The 22,419-nt window shown below is 46.1% G+C and overlaps 1 protein-coding gene across 10 annotated transcripts in view; it reads right to left on the bottom strand.

Moving 5' to 3' along the window:
• FAM135A (family with sequence similarity 135 member A) overlaps window positions 1-22,419 on the bottom strand; it is a 98,520-nt gene that overhangs the window by 6,322 nt on the left and 69,779 nt on the right. For 9 of the 10 annotated variants that reach the window (XM_053286739.1, XM_053286737.1, XM_053286740.1 and 6 more), the window contains 6 exons: window positions 17,256-17,416; window positions 13,229-13,320; window positions 12,281-12,378; window positions 9,312-9,463; window positions 6,566-6,676; window positions 4,537-4,650 (listed from right to left, as the gene is read on the bottom strand). In XM_053286739.1, the coding sequence (XP_053142714.1) occupies window positions 4,537-4,650; window positions 6,566-6,676; window positions 9,312-9,463; window positions 12,281-12,378; window positions 13,229-13,320; window positions 17,256-17,416 (728 nt within the window). The remainder of the gene's footprint in view (window positions 1-4,536; window positions 4,651-6,565; window positions 6,677-9,311; window positions 9,464-12,280; window positions 12,379-13,228; window positions 13,321-17,255; window positions 17,417-22,419) is intronic. The other variant, XR_008314078.1, reaches the window with a different exon arrangement.

Here is a 22,419-nt window from a genome sequence, read left to right as displayed (position 1 = left end):
TCAGAGGGTGATGCTAATGATGACATAAATGCAAGTCTTTACAGAGTTGAGAATGTCAAGAGAAATGCTGTAGTTCTATTCAAATACCACTGGGAAAAGATATGGCTTTGGGGGATGTTAACTCTCCTAATGAACCTCCTGTTTGGAGATTCTATCAACAGTATAATTGTGTAGTAAGATGTAATCAATATATTGTCCTCCCCATCTAACTGCTCTTCTACCATTAAAGTCCATTCTGTGAGATTCTGCTCCGCTGTGTTACTATTCTCTGTTAACTTCTCTGGCCCCTCAGCAAAAAATTTAGTTCACACTCCATCTCTTGCCTTGACTACTAAAACCTCCTTCTCTCCAGTTTCCCATTAGCTCATCTTGATCCCTTCAGCTCCAACCAGCACTCTGCTACCAAAATTATTAGCATCTCTCATGGCACTAAAAATGTCATGCCCTTCAAATCCCTTCACAGGTTTCCTGCCTTATCCTGAATCCAGTACAAGCTTCTTACTTTCAAACATTTCTATGGCCTTGCTTCCCACCCCCAGATATCCTATGTCATTTCCCTCCTGTGTCTTACCTTCACTCCTCCAGTTTTATCACATGCTTTCTCCCACTTATGGCTGGAATTCATTCCCACAATATCGGCTTAATATCCTTTTATTTACTTCCTTCAAATCCCATCTTTCCATTAAGTTTTTGGCACAACCTCCTAATTCCCATGCTCTAGTGCAACTAAACCTAAAACCTAAACCTCTAGTGCAACTAAAAAACATGTTGCTTACCTCTAACTGATGATCTGGTAGAGATCCGTCGATATCCATAAGAATGGGTTCTGCGCCTGCGCAGGAGTCACGCGGTAGCCATGCCTGAGCTTGTCGAAGCGCTGAAGCCACGCCCCCACGCTACAGCGTTCTATATAAGGCGTGCCTTTGGCGCGAAGTCCCTCAGTTCTTGGACGACCACCTTGGAGGACGACCATCCAGATGAATCAGGTGAGTTCATCCAAGGTAAACATCAAAAAGTCTCATGCAAAGGGCTGCACATCTAAACGCACATAAAAGTCTGTACTACTGCAGAGGGGAGGACGGGAGGGTCTTATGGATATCGACGGATCTCTACCAGATCATCAGTTACAGGTAAGCAACCTGTTTATCTGGAGCGAGAACCGTTGATACCCGTAAGAATGGGTGTTTAGCAAGCTCCACAAGGAGGAGGGGAGCAGTAGTAGCTATGGCAACACCCTTTTAAAAACGCTTTTCCCCGAAGGTAGCCTCTGCAGCAGAATGTACATCTATGGCATAGTGTTTAATAAAGGGGGACTCAGAGGACCACGTGGCTGCCTTGCAGATGTCCCCAAAGGTCACCCCAGTCAGATGTGCAGCCGATGAAGCATGGGACCTGGTAGAATGGGCCCGTACAGCTTCAGGAGGCATGTTGTTCTGTAGTTTGTACGTGAACAATATCACCTGCACTAACCATCTTGATGAACGTTGTCTGGAGATTGGAGACCCTTTGGAGGGGCCCTGGTAAGATACAAAGAGGCGCTTGGAATCCCTAAAATCTTGCGTCCGGGATATATAGAATAACAGAGCATGTCGTATGTCCATAGCATGCATCGACCTTTCCAAATCAGTCGAAGGATGCCTGAAAAACCTAGGCAGGATGATATCTTGGTTAAGGTGGAAGGACGACACCACCTTAGGCAAAAAAGAAGGATCCAGGCGCATCCGGACCTTGTCAGGATAAAAGATAGTGTAAGGCGAGTCAATCCTGAGAGCTGTGAGCTCACTGACACGTCTAGCTGTAGTAATAGCTATCAAGAAAGCAGTTTTCCAGGAGACTAGTTTCAACGATGACGTGGCCATGGGCTCGAAAGGCGGTTGGGAAAGGGAAGAAAGAACCAGAGACAGGCTCCAAGGTTCAACTGGAGGCCTAATCGGCGGGTATACATGCGAAAGACCTCTCAAAAAGGCCTTACTCAACGGATGGGAGAACAAAGTCTTTCCGTCACTGCCCGGGTGTTGTGCCGATAGGGCAGCCAGATGAACTTTAATGGAGACGTTGGCGAGACTTTGTGACTTTAGTGTTGTCAAATAACACAAGACTTCACGCACCGAAGCTTGCTTGGGTAGGAAACCCTTCGACCGGGCATATAGTTTAAAACGGCGCCATTTGCTTTGGTAATTTTTACGTGTGGACGCTTTGCGTTGGTTAAGCAAGATATGCTTCAGCAAAGTATCCTCCAGGCGGTCAGACACAGAGTGTGCACGTCTGGGTGTAGGATCTGGCCCCCGTCCTGGGTCAAGAGATCTAGACGTTGAGGCAGGCGATGGTAACAGTTGCTGGACAGTCTGCGTAGCTGTGGAAACCAGGCCTGCCTTGGCCACCATAGTGTAATTAAAATCCCGCTGGTTGGTTGTGAGAGGAGGCGTGCCACCACCCTCTGTATCAGAGGGAGCGGGGGGAACATGTACGGGGTTTCCCTGGACCAGTCCAGTTGAAAAGCATCTCCCAGAGAGCGAGCATCGTGGCCCGCTCTCGAACAGTAGCGGGAACACTTTGCATTCGTGGAGCAAGCAAAGAGATCTGCGGTGGGGAACATCCCTTGGTTGAAAAGTGGGGTCAGGACCCCCGACTGCAGCTCCCACTCGTGCTGGTGATCCCTCAGGAAGATTCGACTGAGGTTGTCTGCTAACGTGTTCGCCAGCCCTTTGTTGTGAACCGCTACTGGGCAAACATGGTGTTGGATGCACCAGTGCCATAACTGGACACTGAGGGCACACAAGCTGAGAGACACCGTCCCGCCCTGTCGGTTGATGTAGGCTTGGGCAGTCATGTTGTCGAGTTGGAGCTGAACAACTTGGCCCTGTAAGATTGGTAGAAAAGCTTGTAGTGCCAGAAAAGCAGTCAGAAGCTCCAAGAAGTTTATATGCAGTAGGGCCCGTTGAGGGGACCACTTGCCCTGGATCTTGTGGCCCTTGCAGTGAGCCCCCCAACCTTGTAGGGACGCGTCCGTGGTCAACCAGACAGCGGGCGGAGGAGTCTGAAAGGGGACTCCACTTAGGAGGTTGTCCCGACGAGTCCACGAGGATAGGGAATGAAGCACCTATGGAGGGATCAGCAAGCGTTTTTCCTGGCTGTGCCTCCCTGGGTGAAAAACAGAGAGGAACCATAGCTGGAGCTTCCACATCTTTAGGCGTGCAAAGTGTATCACCGCATTGCACGAAGCCATCAGTCCCAACAGGCGTTGGATGGAACGAGCTGGTTGGGTGGGTTGTCGTTGGAATAGGAGCACTAGGTCTCGAATGCACACGAATCTGTCCTCTGGTAAGAACGCTCTCTGTACCCTGGTGTCCAGAATCGCCCCAATATAGGAGATCACCGGAACTGGTTGCAGATGTGACTTTTTCCAATTGATTTGAATGCCTAGGTCGTGGAGAAGATCTATTACATAATGGATATGCAAAAGTAACTCTTCTTTGGTCTTTGCTGTTAGAAGCCAAGATTTATCATCTAGGTATGGATAAATAGTGACCCCTTTGGTATGCAGGTGAGCAATCACCACAGCCATGCATTTCGGAAAAACCCTTGGTGCGGTAGACAGTCTGAAGGGCAATACATTGTACAGGTACACTTCCCGCCTGACGGTGAAGCGTAGATACTTTCGATGACAAGGCCGAATACTTATATGAAAATAAGCGTCCTTGAGGTCCAGCGTTGCAAGCCATTGTTCTCCTTGGAGGAGAGGTAGGATGTGCTGTAACACCATCATACGGAATTTTAGGACGCAAATGAATTTGTTCAGGCGACGAGATCCATGATGGGTCGGATGCCCCCATCCTGTTTGGGAATTTGGAAGTAACGGGAGTAGAATCCGTCTCGCCTGTCTGCCCACGACACCGGGGCTATTGCCCCCTCCGTAGGTCAAATCCGAGAAATCAGTCAATAAAGGATGAACTCTTGAGAAGAGAGCAACTTTCCAACAACTGAGGCGGCAGACCCGCGGTCCAAACGCAAAGGCAGTCGGAAAAGAACTGAGGGACTTCGCGCCAAAGGCACGCCTTATATAGAATGCTGTAGCGTGGGGGCGTGGCTTCGGCACTTCGACAAGCTCAGGCATGGCTACCGCGTGACTCCTGTGCAGGCGCAGAACCCATTCTTATGGGTATCGACGGATCTCGCTCCAGATCCTCTAGTGCAACAAAGTTGATTAAATAATTAAATATTCTTCCCCTTCCTCCATTCTCCTTTCCTTCCTCTGTTGCCACCCTTGCATCAACAAACAAAGTCCCTGAACTGGGACCTGGTAAAGCACCATGTGCATGGATGGCACCAAATTAATTTTCATTTCTTCTTTATGGAAATATTTATCTACATGGGTTATACATATGAGTTGGTTTTATATTTTTGAATTTTAGTAACAGTCACAGACTACTCCCCCAGAATGATATCCTAAACCAATATTTTTACATTAATAGGTTGCATGCCCCAAAACGTCTTCTATAGATTTTCTGTTTCCGATGTCTACGTTTTGGCTATTACCTGTCTGTTTATCCTTCAAAGCTGTTTTACACATCTCAATGCGGGCAGAATGATAAGGGACGTAACGATCTTGCAGAGATCCCACCAACACTACGTTTCTGAAATACTGAAGACCTGTGGAAAAGCAAAATTAATAAAAAATAATTTTAAAAAACCACATATTTTGCATACCTAATGGAGATTGCTTGATCAGGATATTTGCAATGGGGAGTAGAGACGTAAGACTGAATGTTGGACTATGTTGGAGAAGAAGCAGTTTCTTTCAAAAATTAATCTGGAGTGCTATTATTATTAAAACACTTTAAACTAATTCTGTGAATCTTCTGGGATTTAGTACTCAGAAAGAAAGGAAGAGAACTTAATTACTTCTGGTGGAATTAGATATCCTAGAAGGAACTGTATTAATGGGAATAGGGCAAAAACATGAACTAAATGGAAAGCTATTCTATTAGGGATTTAACCTGGGACTCATCCCCATTCCTTTGCCTGAGCAGAAGGTGCTTCTGCATGTGCAAGATCCATTCAGAAACAGCCCCTTGCACTTCACAGGATGTTGCTTCAGAACATCCCTTGGTGTGGGGAGCTGCCTGCCCTCTAAGAGCAGAAAAAGCTATCAACATGACACACTGGTTCTGGAGTATAACAGAAAACACATTATGTAACTGTATAAAGGTTACATACATAACATGTATGCTATGTCAATGCCATAAAAAGGAAAGACTAATATTGTTCTATTATAATTTACTGTTTATGCTTTTAGTATCATACATTGCCTGATTAATAGAAAACCTCAAAAAAATAGATTCAACAACGTGCTAGAAATAAAACCACTAACTGGAAAACCACTAACTGGAAAGATAAAAGAACTTTTGATTTCATAAACTAGCCAAGTTGTTCCATGACATAATGGGAAATTCATATCTATATAGATACAGTCACCCCTTGACAACCATGAGCATTGCGCTCCGGAAAAGCCTTGTGGTTGGCAAAATTGTGGTTGGTGAGCAATTTAACTCAATGGGAATAAGGGAGTTGGGGGAACTGTAGTTGTGAATGGTTGGCGGAAAAATCACTTTTAAAAGGTTGAAAATTACTAAAAATTTAACTCAAAGTCACCAGGAATTACAGTGCAATAATTACAGTAGCCCTCCACCCACTCCATCTTGAGAACAGCAATGGCAGGAGGCAGTGAAAAGGAAAAAGCAAGTGGAGAGGAATGTTGCTGCCTGGGCACATACAGGGGACAGAAAACTAAGCACCGCAGCTGGGAGGGCGGGGCACGGGCGCTCTGCACGGGGCAGCCTCTCTTCTCCTCTCTCTCACTTCTGCTTCTGGGCACTCTCCCGGTGTCTCTGCTTATTGGTGTCGGGGTGGGTGGGGGAGAAGAAATGCCTCCGCCCCAGCTCCAAAGTGTGGAGGAGAGAAACAGCAGCAGGAGCACTTCTCTCCTCTGTCTCTCTCCCCAATTTTGTGCCTCTCGCAAGCAAACTCGCACAATAACTCAGATACTCAGCTCGCATTCCACGAGATCCAGTGCAAAATCCCAGTTGCGCATACTCAACCGAAAACCGTGGTTGGCTAAGGATGACTCGGTATGTGTGTAATATATTAGACATAATATATTATGTGCACACACACACACGAAAGAGAGAGACAGAGACACACACACGAAAGAGAACAGGTGCACGCACACACACACAGGGAAATCATAGCACTTGAGTGGATCAGGACCTCTGCAGTTCGAATCTTGCCTTCATCTTGAACTCATTAGGTGGCCTTGGGCAAGTCACTCTCTCTGAACCTCCCACCTGCAATGTGGGGATAATACTTACCAAATAAGGTTGGTGGAATCCTTACAAAACAATCCTGTATGGCATTATTATCTTGTAATAAGATAATTTATGTGATGCACTTTCACTTTGTCACTCATGTGAAAGTGCTATACCGATGCCAAGTATTAATACAAATGAAAGCATCAGAGTCATTAAAAGCAACAGAATATTCTTGAAGATTTTGATATATAGCTTACCTGCCTTTCTACTTAGTTTGTACAAGAAGGTTTGCCGGGGGTCTGAATGATCTCGACAAGTCAACTGCAGTAAAGACCCTGACTTTTTCCACTTCTGCATAAACCAGAGACCTATATTTTTATATACAGTACATGTGAGTATATACAGCAGAACCTTAAAAATAATTACTCAAGACGTAATGAGATGTCACTGGTAATGGATTCCTAGGGGTGTGCACAAACAGTTTGTTTCTGAACTGGTTCACCTTGTTTCAGAGGTTCGGTTGTGGACTGAACTGGGGGTGGTTCGGTCCATGATTGGACTGAACCAGGGCTGGTTCAGCAAAGTAAGGGGCAGCTCTTTTTCTTGGAGAAACCAGAATTGGCCACTGTTGCCCATGCTATGGTCACATCCTGGCTTGATTACTTTTATGTGCTCTATATTAGGGATGTGCACATTAAAGTAATCAAGCCAGGATGTGACCAAAGCATGGTTATCAGTGGCCAATTTTGCTTTCTCGAAGAAAGAGTGCAGCTGACCCACCTTGCAAACGTTCTTGCTGTTGCTGACCACGCAGATGGCGCCCACACATGCACAGATGCCATGTGTGAGCTGGTGTCACATGGGGGGTTATTGGGATGCTTCCCCAGCAGGAAGCTGAATGGGGCAGCGGAAAGCAGGTAAGAACCTGCTCTCCTTTTCCTTAAAGCTCCCTTTCGAATTTCCTTAAAAATGCTTGAACTGCGGTTCAGGCACATCCCTACTGTATATAAGGCTGTCTGAGAAATGTTTTGAAATTGCAGCTGGTCCAGAATGCTGCAACCAGATTACTGTTGGCTATTCAGTACAGGGATCATATTACTCACCTGTTTGACCTTTGTTATATTGTTTGGGCCCAGGGTATCTTAACACCACCACCTCCCATATTAACCATGTCAGCTAATTACCATTTCAGCAGAGACTTTGCTCCATGTCCCACCAGCTTCAGATGTGCAGGTGGTGGTGACATGGGACGGGGGAAGGCCTTTTTAGTAGCAGCATCTAGGCTATGTAAATCCCTCCCTCTGGAGGCTCACATGGCCCCTTTGCTTCAGGCTTTTTACCTGGCCACCAAGACCTTTTTATTTTGGCAGGCATTTGGCCTTATCCAAGTTGTATCTTGCTTCTCTGCTATTATTATTGCATTACTATTGTTAATCATCTAATGTTTTATTATTAGATTTTGTTTTAACTGTAAGCTGCTTTCAAGGTCTGTTGGTGGAAAAACAAGCTAGAAATTTTAGTACATCTCTCAGTTAAAATTAAGACATATTTTAAAATTCCAGATGCCCCAAAGCAATACCAGTACTTGTCATACTGCACTTAGGACCTCTATTTTTAGGCATATGATTAAAAATTGTATGGTCATTTTTAGACTGCAAGTCACCAATATCAAAATATCATATTATTAAAAATATAAGGTAATCATGAGAAGTATTAAATATTAAAAGAGAGATTTCAGTGGCCAACATACAGAATAACGAAGTGCCAGCTGACCATTTCAATTAAAGCAGAACTGGCATTTGCCCATGAGGTCACACAGCCTTCAAGGACCTATTTTCAGGTAGCAAAGAGCGCTTCTAGAGGAATAGGAGGTCATTGAAATTCTCCCCCACATCAAGTGCAAGAACCCATGCTGCATTAGTCAGGAACTTTGCAGCCACACCAGTGCTTCTCATGTAGAACCTGCCCTTTGTTCATCTGGATAGCAGTACAGGGTTTTAAACAGATAATGCAAATATCTGATCATTTGGAGAAATGAGAATGCATTCAGTGGCGTAACTATAGGGGGGGCAGGTGCCCCGGGTGCCACCCCGGCGGGCCATGTGGGGGGTGCCAAAAAGTGCCCCCCGCCCGCCCCCCCGGATTGCCCCGAGTGGCGGCGGGGCCGGGCGTGCGGCGGGCCACCCGCCGAGTGCGGCGGTGGCTGGCTGTGGCGATGGGCCGCTGTAGCGTGGCCCGAGCGGCGGTGGATCACCCGCTGAGGAGGAGTTCAATCAGAGCGTGGAGGAGGAGTTCAATCAGAGCGACGCCGAGCCTGCCTTCTGGCCCGGTGTCGCTTCCCAACTGCGCAGGCGCGCCATTATATGCATTATAATTTATTTTTAATATAGGGATAGTTTTTTTTAAGGCTGAACATATACACAAGTATATAAATACATATATATCTGAGGAAGACCCATGTTTTAGACCAGAGAACAAGATGGGTAACCTACCCTCTCCACAAGGATAGGCCTTCAGAAAAACAGCTCATCTATCATTCTTTAGTTCTGCCTCCAGTCCAGAAATAAAATTTCTACCAACTGGTCTTGATTGTCTTCTTGGAGAGAGGGTAATAATCGGCATTTTAACTACGGTATGTGAGGTAGTTTTGGTAAGTGTATCAGAACACTATAGTTCTCCAGACCAGAAAATACCATTTAAGATAGTTAATTTCTGAAAACATCTGTGTCCGTTTCTAGTAAAAATCTATTACATTCTGTAGACTTAATTAGTCTACTAAGCATTAAAAACTAAGCATTAAAAAGATCAAATTTTAAGGAGTCTTGGAAGATTATCTGCACATCATTATCCCCCCCCCAAATATGCACACATGTGCAATAGCTCCATGGCACATGGGCTTCCTCAGTCATCTGCATGAGAGTGGCAAGGCCACACACTCAGTTAAATTTATAACACACAAATGTTGCTTGAACTTTCAATATGAACATCAAAAGTAATTTTTACCTGTATTAACAAGAGCACTACTGTTGTACAGCGTACCAAGATGTGGTCCAGACAGAGATAAGAAGGTGTAAAGTTTGTTGAGATAATATTTAAACCTAGGTCTTGTGAGCACTGAACGGATTATTAAGTTACCCAATGAATGCCCAATAAAACTGAAGAAAACAGGAAAAAAGAAAAACTAGTGAGTGACATTTTAGAAAAATACTGCTGAAAAATTTGCAAGTGAAGACTACTACATTATCTTAGCTTTGCAAAATAAACACTAGAAATAGTAGTAAAAGCATACATTTTCTCCAAATGCCTATACCTGGATCAGGAAAAGGGCAATAGAGAGGGACCTTCAAAGCATTTAAGATGGCTACTGCAAGCCTAAGGCTTATGGGCATCCACCATCAGGCAGGACAACAAATCATGTATTTGCTGGATGTTTTGCCCCCATCTATGTGAGTTGTGAACGCTAACGTGCCTGCATCACTTTGCTGCTTTCAGAGCATTCTACAGTATGCCGCTTATCCGCTCTTTCCTCTACTCCTCTTCTGCACCGCCAGTTATACACAGAGGTGGTGTTGGTACGTGCATACATAAGTACTAGCTTATCTGGCTGAAACTAAAGCTACTAAAGCACCAAGTTGTACAGAACAAAGAAATGGCCTCCTGTCCCAGCATTCACTGTTCAGAGATGTACACTTCTTAGCACTGCAGTTTCATTTAGTGATCATGACTTAGAGACCTGTCCATAGAATGGTAATGGCATTATGGTACTTGAGGCTGTATTGTCAATTCACGACCTCATAATTATCGTTTCTATTTGACAGCTCTTCAAATGCACTACTCTAAAACAGTAAATTGGATTCTCCAGTATTGCTATCCAAACTTCCCACTGCCACAGAAACCAGTTTCTTGCTTTTGATGTATTAGGAGTCACTAGCCGACACCGCACAGAGCATCTGTGCGCTCTTTGGGGCTGGCGGTTACCTCTTCCCCCCCGCCACCTTCTGCCCCAGTCTCCACTTCCAGGCCCAGCCCCCTCTCCTCCCCACCACCACTTCTCCCCCCCCGCCCCCCGGCCTCGCCTCCGCTGCCTCTGGCCTCTGCAGCCAGGCCTGCCACTGCCGCAGCAACCAATCCTTCTGGGTGCACCTCAGCCAATCAGGCCCATCCACCGCCCAGCCAATCAGCTGGGCGCTGGGACACACATTCCAAGGCACACCCAGGAGTATTATATATATAGATTATTAGTTTAGCAACTATTACCTGGAATTCCTTCTAAATCTTGCTTTATTGTCAATATACATTTAGTTTTAGTTATGAACTCCTAGAGCAATTGCAGATGCTGTGAAAAACCTATGTACTAATGTACTAGCAATGTGCCCGAACCACGATTTGAAGCATGGTCCGAGCACTTTCCCAGAAATTAAAAAGGGACTTTAAGGAAAAGAAGAGCACATGCTTACCTGCTCTCTGCTGCCCCTTCCAGCTTCCTGCTGGGGTGGTGCTGGTTCCAAAATGCCCCATGCATTGTAAGCATGCACATGACACCCACGCATGTTAGCGCCATTGAAGCATAAGCTTCAAACCGCGGTTCAAGCACATCCCTACTGTGTACACTGTGTGAGAGTCACAAGCCTATTTACTGAAGCCTTGTTTGGACATTATTCCAACTGAGTAACACTGTACTCAGGTACAAAGCAAATGGGAACATCTCAGCTAGCCCCATCCATGATATATTTGTGCAGGCAAATATAAAAGAGTGAGTTTTCCCCGGTGAGTTTCCCCCTTCTTTGGAAAGACTACAGCAATACATACATAATGTATTGCTGTAGACCAGGGGTGCACAACTCAAATGCCCTGGTGGGCCAAAAGCAACCACGATTTGCCATGCAGGGCCAAGTCAGTTTTCAGCGCATTATTAAACATATTAATGAAAGCAATGGTTAGTTACTTATGGATCTTTTCCCTGTCAAGGGACCCACAGTTTTAATTAAGGATAGCGTCCATAAAATAGGCCCTGTCCCTGCTCAGTTAGGGGGGCACCTGGAGTATATGCCAGCCCCAAACAATGCCAAGTCCTCTCCTCTCCCTAGATCACTGTTGCTTTCAGTTTGCAATCCTAGAGTTCTTCATGGCTCAGCTGTTGCAGTGGGTCATCAAAAGAGTCCCTGTGGGCCAGATCCAGCCTCATGTTGTGCAGGCCTGTAGACCCAAACAGAATCAGGGGTGGAGCTAAGGAGTGTGATGGTGTGAGGCTAGCAAAAGTGCTCCCATTTGTCTTGTACCTGGGCATATTGTATCCAGTTTGAATATCATCTGAACAGGGTCCATACGCAAATGCCAGCATGCAGATGTCACAACTTCTCAATGTGCAAAATAGAAATGTGCATGATCTGCATACATAACATAGCATACACAGATTGTTTTTTACACCCATACACAAAATCATTATAACCTGTAAACCAGCTCTCTTAGAATAGCAGATAATATAGAGTTCCTTCTAGGTTTGTGCTTAGAAATCAGAAAGTCCAAGGCAATGGGTTGAATCCAACAAAACACAAGTGGAATGAAGCTCATGCAAATTATCCTATAATTTGACACAAGGAACTAAACTGCCCCCTCCTCCCCCCAGCAACCTCCTACGCCCTTAAAAAGCCTATCCTGAGGTTTGGGCACTCTTCAGAAGAGCATGGGATGGGGCTGTAGGAGGAGTCACTGAAAGTGGGCAAGTCACTTTCCATGAGCTTCAAGATGCCCAAACCCTGTTTTGGCGACTCCCTCTTCCCACAGCCCCATCCTCTTCTAGAGGCCCCTAACCCTCCACTTGAGATTTTTAGGGACTGCAGAGGAGTCCTATGGGGAGGAGAGGGCAAGGAAATCCCTTGGCAAGAGCTTCTTTCTGCTCGTGATTTGTAGGACCCAGTCCTAACAGTCTATAACATACTGCTTTTTCTATAGATACTTAATAGAACAAATACCTGATTTTTGAAATTGTTAGGTTGTAAATTTGAATATATTGTATTATTTCATCCAAAAGGCGATCCGTCATTGAGTCAAAATCAGCAAATGTATCATTCTGTGTGTGAGAGAGAAACAACTAAATAAAGTTGTTTTGCAATAAGTAGAAACTCATGTTCTGCAATGTTACAAGGAACAGGGGTTGCAGTCTCACCTCAACCAGAGCATTGCTGAGCAGCTGTGGAAGAGGAGAGGAGAACAATTTTCACTGATCTCCCCTTTCTCTAAAAATGCTATTTGGCTGCCAGAAATATGAGCTTGAAGTCGAAGATGGTAATAATTTGCTTCCCTACCCCTGCCAACAGTAGCCCCTTGGGGCTTCACAATAACAATATTGCAAATGAAAGGGTTTTTATTCTGTTTGTTCATCTCCAGTGCTTCTCACCTTCATCACTAAGCTGCCTTTCTATTTTTTGGAATGGGGGTTAAAAAAGGGGGGGGGCCTATTTCTAAATTATACCTTTATACGTTGTGAAAAACTGCACTATCTTACAGATTGACACCAGACATGCCAAATTTGCTTCACCAGCATTATACTGTATTGTTTACAGTAAACTGCTTTTGGCTCAGAAAAGTAGGGTAAAAGGCTTAAATAAATGTAACTGTGAGGACAATATATGATGTACTGTTGATTCACGTTAAATATCAGTCCACAATTTATCAAAGGATCCATCTTCCCCAGATATTACACCCTGAGTTAAAAGTCCTATAATAAGATCCTGCATGAATACACTATTGCAATAATATACTTTTACTATCTGTAGTTGCAGGTTTAGCACTCCAACCTACCACAGGATTAGTAATGATATAAAATTGTCTATATGAAATGCCCATAGTGTGTGCACGTGCACACATTATTTATTTGCTGCTGCTGCCGCCACCACCACCACCCCAGAACTTGAAAATACCTGATTTCGTTCAGACATCAGAAAATCGATACGACTTCCAGGAAGGCCAAGTTCAATGTATGTCTTTACTAATCTTAAGTCTGCACTATTACCTAAAATCAAGAGATAAAGAGGTGTGAAAAAGGCTTTCAGAAAATATACTGGCTGACATGATGTACAGTGGTACAATGCCACTGTGCACTGTGTCAAGGCTGCTGTGGACTTGTAAAGCAGCTCTGATGCTGAAGAGAACAAATGGTTGTGCAATCAGTGCCACCACAGCTACTTCCATTCGCAACCATGGAAGCAACTGCTCATTCTCTGCAGTGTTGGGGCTGACCCACAAGTCTACAGCAGCACTGATTCGGTGTGCAGTGGCACTGTACCACGGCACATCATATCAGCCACGAATCTTAAGAGCAGTTATACCTAACGTCGTACAAATGCTGATTTGTGACATTTTGTTTCAGATTCACCTTAAAAACCATGTCCTTGAGAGTTGTGCGGCCTTCAGGGACATTTTTGGGGGTGACACAGGGCACCTCTGGAGGTAGTGCAAAGCTTTTAAATTCACTCTCCTCTGCTGTGCAGCCTAAGTGAAATGAAGAAAGCATAGCACAGCTGTGTCTTCCTGCCATACTACCAGTAGGCTGTGCTAGATCTCAGCCAATAAACTACATATCTGCCAAAAAGAGTTTTCCACGCAAAACATTTTAAAATTAATAATAATAATAATAATAATAATAATAAAGCTTTTCTAAGGAAAACCTATCTTACCTTAACTTTCTGTTACCTATCTTTTTGTCTATTAGAAAGCAAAAAAAAATCTAATCCAATACTGAAAACAGAAAAACAAAATCGGAAGCAAGAAAAATTAGTGTTAGACCCTGACAAATTGAAGAGATTGTTCTAACTCAATAGAGGTTGAGTATCCCTTATCCAGACTGCTTAGGACCAGAAGTGTTCTGGATTTTGGAATATTTGCATAATGACATATCTTGGGCATGGGATCCAACTCTAAACACGAAAGGTTACTGTATTTTATTTTTTAGGTTTTATTATTTATGATGATGATGATGATATTTATTTATTTATTTGATTTATATACCGCCCTTCCAAAATGGCTCAGGGCAGTTTACAATTAAAACAAGCCACTAAAAGGAGTAAAGAGCTAAAACAAATTAAAACACAATATAACAATTAACAATTTTAAAACATTTTAAAACAACCATTAAACAATTACAGTGATTAAAAAACCCCCAATCAGGTTTTGAATTTTAAAATAAAACAGATATTTTAGGAAATTTAGGAAGCTGAGAAAGCTTGGGTGAAAAGATGGGTTTTCAGGTGTTTTCTTAAAATTGCCAGAGATGGGGAGGATTGTATCTCAGCAGGGAGCGCATTCCACAATCTCGGGGCAGCAACTGAGAAGGCCCGTCTCTGTGTAGCCACCAAACGAGTTGGCGGTAACTGGAGATGGACCTCCTCAGATGACCTCAACAGGCAGTGGAGCTCATAATGAAGAAGACGCTCTCTTATATACCCAGGGCCTAAGCCGTTTAGGGCTTTCTAAGTTATAACTAGCACTTTGCATTTTGTCCAGGAACCTATAGGCAGCCAGTGTTACTCCATCAGTAAAGGAGTAACATGGTCTCTCCGAGATGACCCAGAGACCAACCTGGCTGCCGCGTTCTAAACCAACTGAAGTTTCTGGACTACATACAAAAGCAGCCCCACGTAGAGCGCATTACAAAAGTCCAGTCTGGATGTTACGAACAGATGTATCACAGTTTTGAGGTCATTAATCTCGAGAAACAGGCGCAGCTGGCGTATCAGCCGGAGCTGATAGAAAGCACCCCTGGCCACCGCCTCAACCTGAGAAACCAGGGAGAGGTGTGAATCCAGAAGTACTCCCAGACTGCGGACCTGTTCCTTTTGGGGAAGTGTGACCGCATCTAGAACATGTAGATCAAAATTGTCTCTAGAGTTCTGACCTTGCACAATAAGTACCTTGGTCTTATCTGGATTCAGCTTCAGTTTATTCTCCCTCATCTAGCTCATTACTGCTTCCAGGCAGGCATTTAGGGAGGATATGCCAGCTCCTGAAGAAGTTGACATGGACAAGTAGATCTGGGTGTCATCAGCGTATTGGTAACATCCAGCTCCAAATCCCCTGATGATCTCTCCCAGCGGTTTCATGTAGATGTTTAAAAGCATTGGAGAGAGTATGGAGCCTTGAGGGACACCATACTTACGCTCAGATTTTGAAGAGCAACAGTCTCCAATTGACACCATTTGGAATCTATTCGAGAGGTAGGGGCGGAACCACTGTAAAACAGTGCCTCCCACCCCCAACCCCCTCAGACGTTCCAGAAGGATACTATAGTCAAGAGTATCGAAAGCTGCCGACAGATCCAAAAGGACCAAGAGAGTCACACTTCCTCTGTCAATTGCCAATTGGAGATCAACCATCAGGCTGACCAAGGCAGTCTCCACCCCATAGCCCGCCTGAAAACCAGTTTGAAATGGGTCTAGATAATTTAAAGTATAAAAAAAAAATAAGCATTGAATGTACGATAACTACAGGCCTTTTTGACATTTTCAACATTACCCTGTACTGTACCTTTACCAAAAAGAGCAGGCACCAACAGAGCACCAAAGCTGACGCTAAGACAGCAGGAGCCAAACTGAGTAGGGAGTGGAGAAGAGGGGGCTTTCCCTTTTCCCTCTAGTGCCAAAGGGAGAACATCAAAAACACTCAAAAGCTTCACAATAAAAACAGAGCCGTAACTAGAGAGTATTACAGACAAACCCAAGGGGAAAGCTTCTCTCCCCACTACTAACTCATTACAATTCTAACTGCCCTTCTGATGGGGACAAGGTCCTTTTCCTGCTTACTGCTAGGTCACGAGTATGCTTACAGGAGGGTACCAAAATTTCTCTTTATAGCAAGCAAGATTCGGTTTAGAGTGATTGAGGCACAAGATGCTGGGCTGTGCACTTCAGATTAACCGGTTTTATTTGAATGAAATTAGCCATGTATACGGTATTTGAAGGTATTAATGTGTTATGTATTTTATGTATTTACTGCTGCTGTTGTTTCTTTTTGTATTTATGCTGGCCTTGGGCCGAAACAAACAAATACATACAGACAGACAGAGACAGACAGACAGACAGACCCATCACTAACAACCTTCTGAAATAAGTAAATTTTGACTGCATGTTTAAAAGCAGCAAAATTGGGCAGAGGCATTTTGGTTTTTGTTTCAGTGTGGTGTCCGGATTTTGGAACATTCCGGATTTCGGATGTCTAGATAAGGGATACTCAACTTGAAACTATGTCATGGCCTCTGGTATAAAGATACATAAAAATATCCACATTATCAAACAGAAATTCTCATTGCTCCTAATCATATAATCATCCTAGACATGAATTATCTTGTGGCAATGGCTCTCTCAAATGGTTGGATATGACAGTGGTCCACATGTTCCACAGCATTAGGAGAGCGGAGCAAAAGCTCTGCACTCACTGAGAGCAGAATCTTCTGAGTTCTGGAAACCAAATAGCACTTGGGAGAGGGAGCGGGAGAGAGAGAAAGTGAAAATTGCTCCCCACACGCTTTGCTGTGTGGCAAGCCTCTCTCTGAGCTCTACAACAGCTGCTCTACTTTTACTGCTGCAGAACATGTGGGCCATTGGACAAACAACGCTGTATTATTTACCATGCATCCTGAGACTACAAGAGTTGTCATTTCTTTGCTGTTTTACATTTAAGCTTGGATTTACCCAACTTAAAAAAATGGCAATTGGCATTTCATTTAAGCTAAGTGTTATATACCAAATGTAAGCAATTTCTGAATTAGCAAAAGTTAAATAAAAATGGTAATCTAAAAAGGTTCTTACTGAATAACAGCATGAAGGGAGGCTCTTAATACACTTGAATGAATCTATTTTTTCAGTATGGTTTAGTGCAGAACTCTCATCTAAACCAAGACTTGCTCTAGAATCTCAACTGATTTCTAATCCATTATCAGCTGCCACAGCATACCATCTAGGCCATGCACACAGACTACGAGATGTATTCCATCTTCTGAACCTTCCTCCTCTTCTGTGCTGAAATAAGGTACTGAAGATGCCAGTCTGGGAACATCACAATACAGAAATCCAGGGAGCTGAAGTTGCTTCACTTCCTCTTTAGCCTGGAGGAATCTGAAACAAAAGTGTTTTACTTCACTCAGCTTGGGAAATGCTGCATATGAAACTAAGCGGTATATTAAATAAAATTCTTCAGTTATATTTGTTCAGACCAAGGACCACTGAAAACTGGATCTAAGATTTGAAAGTCATAAGCATAAACGCTCAGTAGATTACAAAAAGACAAACACACCCAACCCAAGGAACACATATAGCTACAAGTAGCTTGCACTTATAGATACAATTGTGGCTTTTACAAGGCAATTCTGCTATGCTGCAAAGTCAGTTGCAATGCCCTATAACCTATTCCTACTAAATATCATATATGTACATTTGCACCAGTGCCTTTAAGATGGCACAGAAAATAATCTTCACCCATCTTCAATCTTAGTTTTGGATCTGCCAGCCACTATTTCTATTCCAGGTAGCAGTACTGGACAATACCACTCTGTCATGTTTAGCAACAACAACTGATACCTGCAGTGTACTGCAAACTGCCCTGTTACATCTGCACAATCATCTTGGGTTTGCAGAACTGCAGGTCAGGTTATATTGGCATTGCGCTATTTTGTGTCAGATACTTTGTACAACAACCTATAGAACTGAGCCTTCAATAGGCTACTTCACTTTGTTAAAATGGAGCATTGGTTACTCACCGTGAAGGCTCCTTCTTGCTGCGGGGTCCAAGAGCGTCTCACAGAAGGGTTATCTTCACCCACATGACTCCAAGGTAGGACTATGCAAATTAGTTAGAGTTTAAGTTCGGGAGCAGGAAGCCCCTCCCCAGTTCTTTTAGTACCAGAAGCGACACGCACAACGATGCAAAGCAAGCCCCTGGTAAACTATGTGCAAAAAACAAGTCAAACAAACACGGCCAAAAACTAATTAGGCCAACGTTACAGTAATCACTTGGCAGAAAATTTACACTAATGGATTTGTGGACGGTAGGAGCTGGCATGAAGAGTGGGTCAAGACACCCTTGGACCCCGCAGCAAGAAGGAGCCTTCACAGTGAGTAACCAATGCTCCGTTCTCTGCTGCTCTGGGTCCAAGGGCGTCTCACAGATGGGACATACCAAAGCTCTGGGTCCCAAGAGGGAGGGTGCCAGCTACTACCATGCAGGGAGCACCTGCTGGAGGACTCTCCTCCCGAATGCTGCCTGTGCAGATGCAAACATATCGAGTTTACTGTGTCTGGCAACGGTAGAGGGAGCTCACCAGGTTGCCGCTCGGCAGATGTCCTGGATGGGAGCGGTAGTGGGAAAAGCCGCTGACGTGGCCACTGACCTAGAGGAATGGGCGAGAACTGTAGTTGGAGCCCTAAGGCCTTGTGATTGATACACCAGAGATATACAAGCCTTAAGCCACCTAGCTATGGTGGTGGGTGTCACTGGCCGACTCATGGATCTGAGGAGAAAGGAAACAAAGAGGGACTCAGAGGTTCTAATGTGCTTGGTCCACCTGATGTAGATTTTGAGACATCTGCAGACGTCGAGCTTATGCCATGCCTCTTCCATTGGGTGAACCGGGTGCAGGCAAAAGGAAAGTAGCATGCCATCCTGGGACATGTGAAAAGGGGAATGCTACCTTGGGATGGAAAAGGGTCTGGATTAGCTTAACCGAGTCTTCCGAGAAGATATCGAGGTTTTTGTGTACAGACAGAGCCCTGAGCTCAGACACCCTGCATGCAGAGGTGATGGCCACTAGGAATCCAAGTTTGAGTGATAGTATCCGCAGGGGAATAGAAGACAATGGCTCTAAGTGGGGGCGGGCTGAAGGGCCTGGAGAACAGTATGCAGCTTCCAGGTGGGGAAATGGTGGACCACCAGCGATGACAGGAGAGTAGCACCCTGCAGGAAACATCTGAGGTGTGGGTGGCGACGGCCAGATCTCTTAAAGGTACCCGCAATGAGACCCACGAGGGAGAAGGCTTGGCATTTCAGAGTGATCGTTGAGAGACCCTTGTCCAAACCATCCTGTAGGAATTGTAGCAAGTGAGACATGGAGGTGGACCCTCTTGGCATCTCGTGGTGGTCTGATTAGTATAGGAAGGCCCTCCACATAGACTGATATATTTGGTTAGCGGAAGGACATCTGGAGGCTAGCACGGTGTTCAAGACGGTGTCGAGTATCCATGGTGCTTCAGGAGGCACTGTTCAGTTTCCAGGCAGCTAGCTTTAACCAGCCTGGTTCAGGATGAGAGACCGGGACTTGTTGCAGGAGATCTGGCGTGATGGGGGGCGGCAAGTGGGGTTCCGAGGTGAAGTTGTAGATCTCTGCGAACCATGGCCTCCGTGGCCAATACGGGGCCACCAGGATGAGCTCGGTTTGAAGGAGCTTGACTCTGCGCAGGACCCTTGCCAGGAGGAGGGTGGGAGGAAATGCGTAGAGGCGACTCAGGGGCCATGGCGCCAAGAGGGCATCCACTGCTCCCACTTGTCGGCAGGGAAATCTCATGAAGAAGCGTGGCAGCTGCGTGTTCGCTGGGTCGCAAACAGGTCCACCACTGGTAGGCCAAAGTGCTTCACAGTGAGGAGAAGGTTTTCGGGTTTGGGCGCCATTCCCCTGGAAGGAGGTCTGAGCGGCTCAACCAGTCCGCTATTGTATTCAGGTTGCCCTGGAGAAGGTGAGCCATCAAGGGTTCCACACAGTGTTCTGCCCAGAGGAACAGTATTGTTGTTGCCGCCTGGAGGGGCCTGGACCTGGTACCCTCTTGACAATTTATGTGAGCCTTCGCTGTGGTGTTGTCCGTGTAGATAAGTATGTGGCGATGTAGCAGAGAGGTCACGAATTCCCGTAGGGCTAGGCGGATGGCCCTGAGTTCTAGCCAGTTTATGCTGTGTTGGCGTTCCTCCGCCAACCACCTGCCCTGGACTGACCGGTGCTAACAGCGTGCTCCCCTCTTGCTGGCGTCGGTGGTCATGATGATTTGGGGGGGATTGAGGAACTCCTTCCCCCCCCCCAAAGATGTGGTGGTGGGGCATGAGCCACTATCTTAGGGAGCGTCGAACTTTTGGGGGCATAGCAACCTGTCCGTTGGACTTAATTGCTATGCCCGTCTGAAAGGGAAGGAGGAACCACTGCAGAGGCCTCAGATGGAAACGCCCCCAGGGCACGGACTGTAGGCTTGCCACCATAAGACCCAGAAATCTGGACAGGTCCATGAGAGGTGCTAAGTTGGATTTCAGCACCATTCATACCCGACTCCAGAGTATGTCTTCGGTCCCGGTACAGTTGGGAGGTCAGACTATTGAAAAAAGACCCAGCATGGGCCGAGCTCACCAGTTCCTCTGGTGCCATCGAGGCTGGACTCCTGGTCACATGCCCGCCATAGCTGCCCGTGATCTGGCTGCTGGCGCCTTCTTTGGGCCTTAGAACCCGAGGCCGCCATTGCCGGCAGGGGAGAAATCTGCTTGGCCTTCCGCACACCCTGATTTGGCCGCCCAGGTGAGTGGGGATTGCGGGTACTGCACGTTCTCAGCTGTCGCCCCAGATTCAGTTGTTGGTGCCTTCTTAAGGGCCATAGAGCCTGAGACCACCATTACTGACAGGGGAGGAGTCTGCTTGGCCTTCCACACACCCCGCATGCCTGCCTGGGCAAGCGGGGGTTGTGGGTACTCAAAATCAAATTCTGGCCAGCAAGGTGGGGTCAGGGGAGAGCGGTATTGGAGGCGCTGCTCAGACTGCTTCCTGCCCATCGGCTGTGCTCCCTGCTGCTGCAGGACGCCCCCCGCACAGCTGATCAGCAGTGTCCATGTGCTCCAGAGACCTCTGGCTGGAGTAAAAACTCGCCGCCAACACAGCTCAGGGCAGTGTCGCTGGCGGCAGAGGAGGAGCAGGCAGGCCAGCTAGTTTTAGACTCCATCAGCACCTGTAGTACTCTGGGGAGTCCTTGCATAAAATAATTAGGATTAGCACGGACAGATAAGTAAGAAAAAGGCAAACAAACACAGCAACAGAGAAAACGAAACTGAAAGTGCCTGAGCACTGAGAGAGCTGCCTCTCAGACCTATGATGGTCTGAATCTTCCTGGTCTATAATGCCAGGTGGGTGGGGAGGGTCCCCAAGGGAAGTAAGGGTTTGAAGCTGAGCCATGCCTTGCGGGGCTCTGCTAGCTAGGTTCCCTGTGTCCCTGAGGGGGTTGAGCTCGGGGACAGTTGTTGTGAACTACACCTGGTTTTGCACTCTGGAGGGAAAACACAGGCCTGAATTCCATGTAATTCTGGGTTGGTATTCTGGGTTTAATGTTGGAGTAAGGGTGTCCCCAACACAGTGGACCCCTGATCAGAGATATCAGAGGAGTGGGCGCTAATATCCCGCTGTCTGGATATGGACCTGGACTTTTTGGATTTTTTAGTATTCTTTCTCTTTTCCTTTGCCTTCCTAGGAGCCTGGGTTTCGGAAGGAGAGATTCAGCACCGGAGGAGGCCGGGGAGGCTCGCCTAGAATGCTTACGCTTTTTTGCTTGTAAGGCATCATATTGCTCAAAAGCACTGGATAGAAGATTCTCCACCCACAGACCCCAGGAAGTAGGCATATCAGAGGGCAATTCGGTTACAGTTCTGGGAGGTGGGCTATTTGGGGTTGGGCTAGATGACCCCAAGGGGACCCCGGGTCAGAAGACATACAGGGCCCTGTCTGGGCCACGCTCACCACCTCCTTCTGGGTCGAGGATGCACTCCTAGTGACTATGCGCTGGACTGGCTGTGCCCTAGTGGGTGCGGGGTCCAACACCATGCCCTCTGCTGCTCCTGCCGCTTTTGTTGAGGCCTTCTTGGACATTTTTTGTTGCACAGATGCCAGTGCTGGCAAGCCCAGGTTTTTCTGGCCTATAGGGGGCCCTGGGTGCACAGGTGGCAGGAGAGCGCTGGGGAACACGGAGGCGGGAGCTCTGCCCTGCCCGCTTCCCCGCTTGTAGGCTGAGGCCCTGCCTGTGCTGGAACGCTACCAAACAGCTGACAGGTGGCGTTCCGCTGCTCTGGGAGTTCCATGGGGCGCAGCGAGCATGCCCGCAACTGA

This window comes from Hemicordylus capensis, chromosome 1 (genome assembly GCF_027244095.1).
Source record: "Hemicordylus capensis ecotype Gifberg chromosome 1, rHemCap1.1.pri, whole genome shotgun sequence".
In the NCBI taxonomy this organism is placed as follows: Eukaryota; Metazoa; Chordata; class Lepidosauria; order Squamata; family Cordylidae; genus Hemicordylus; species Hemicordylus capensis.
Note: the sequence above shows the minus strand (reverse complement) of the source record. Positions and strands in the feature narration are given on the sequence as shown.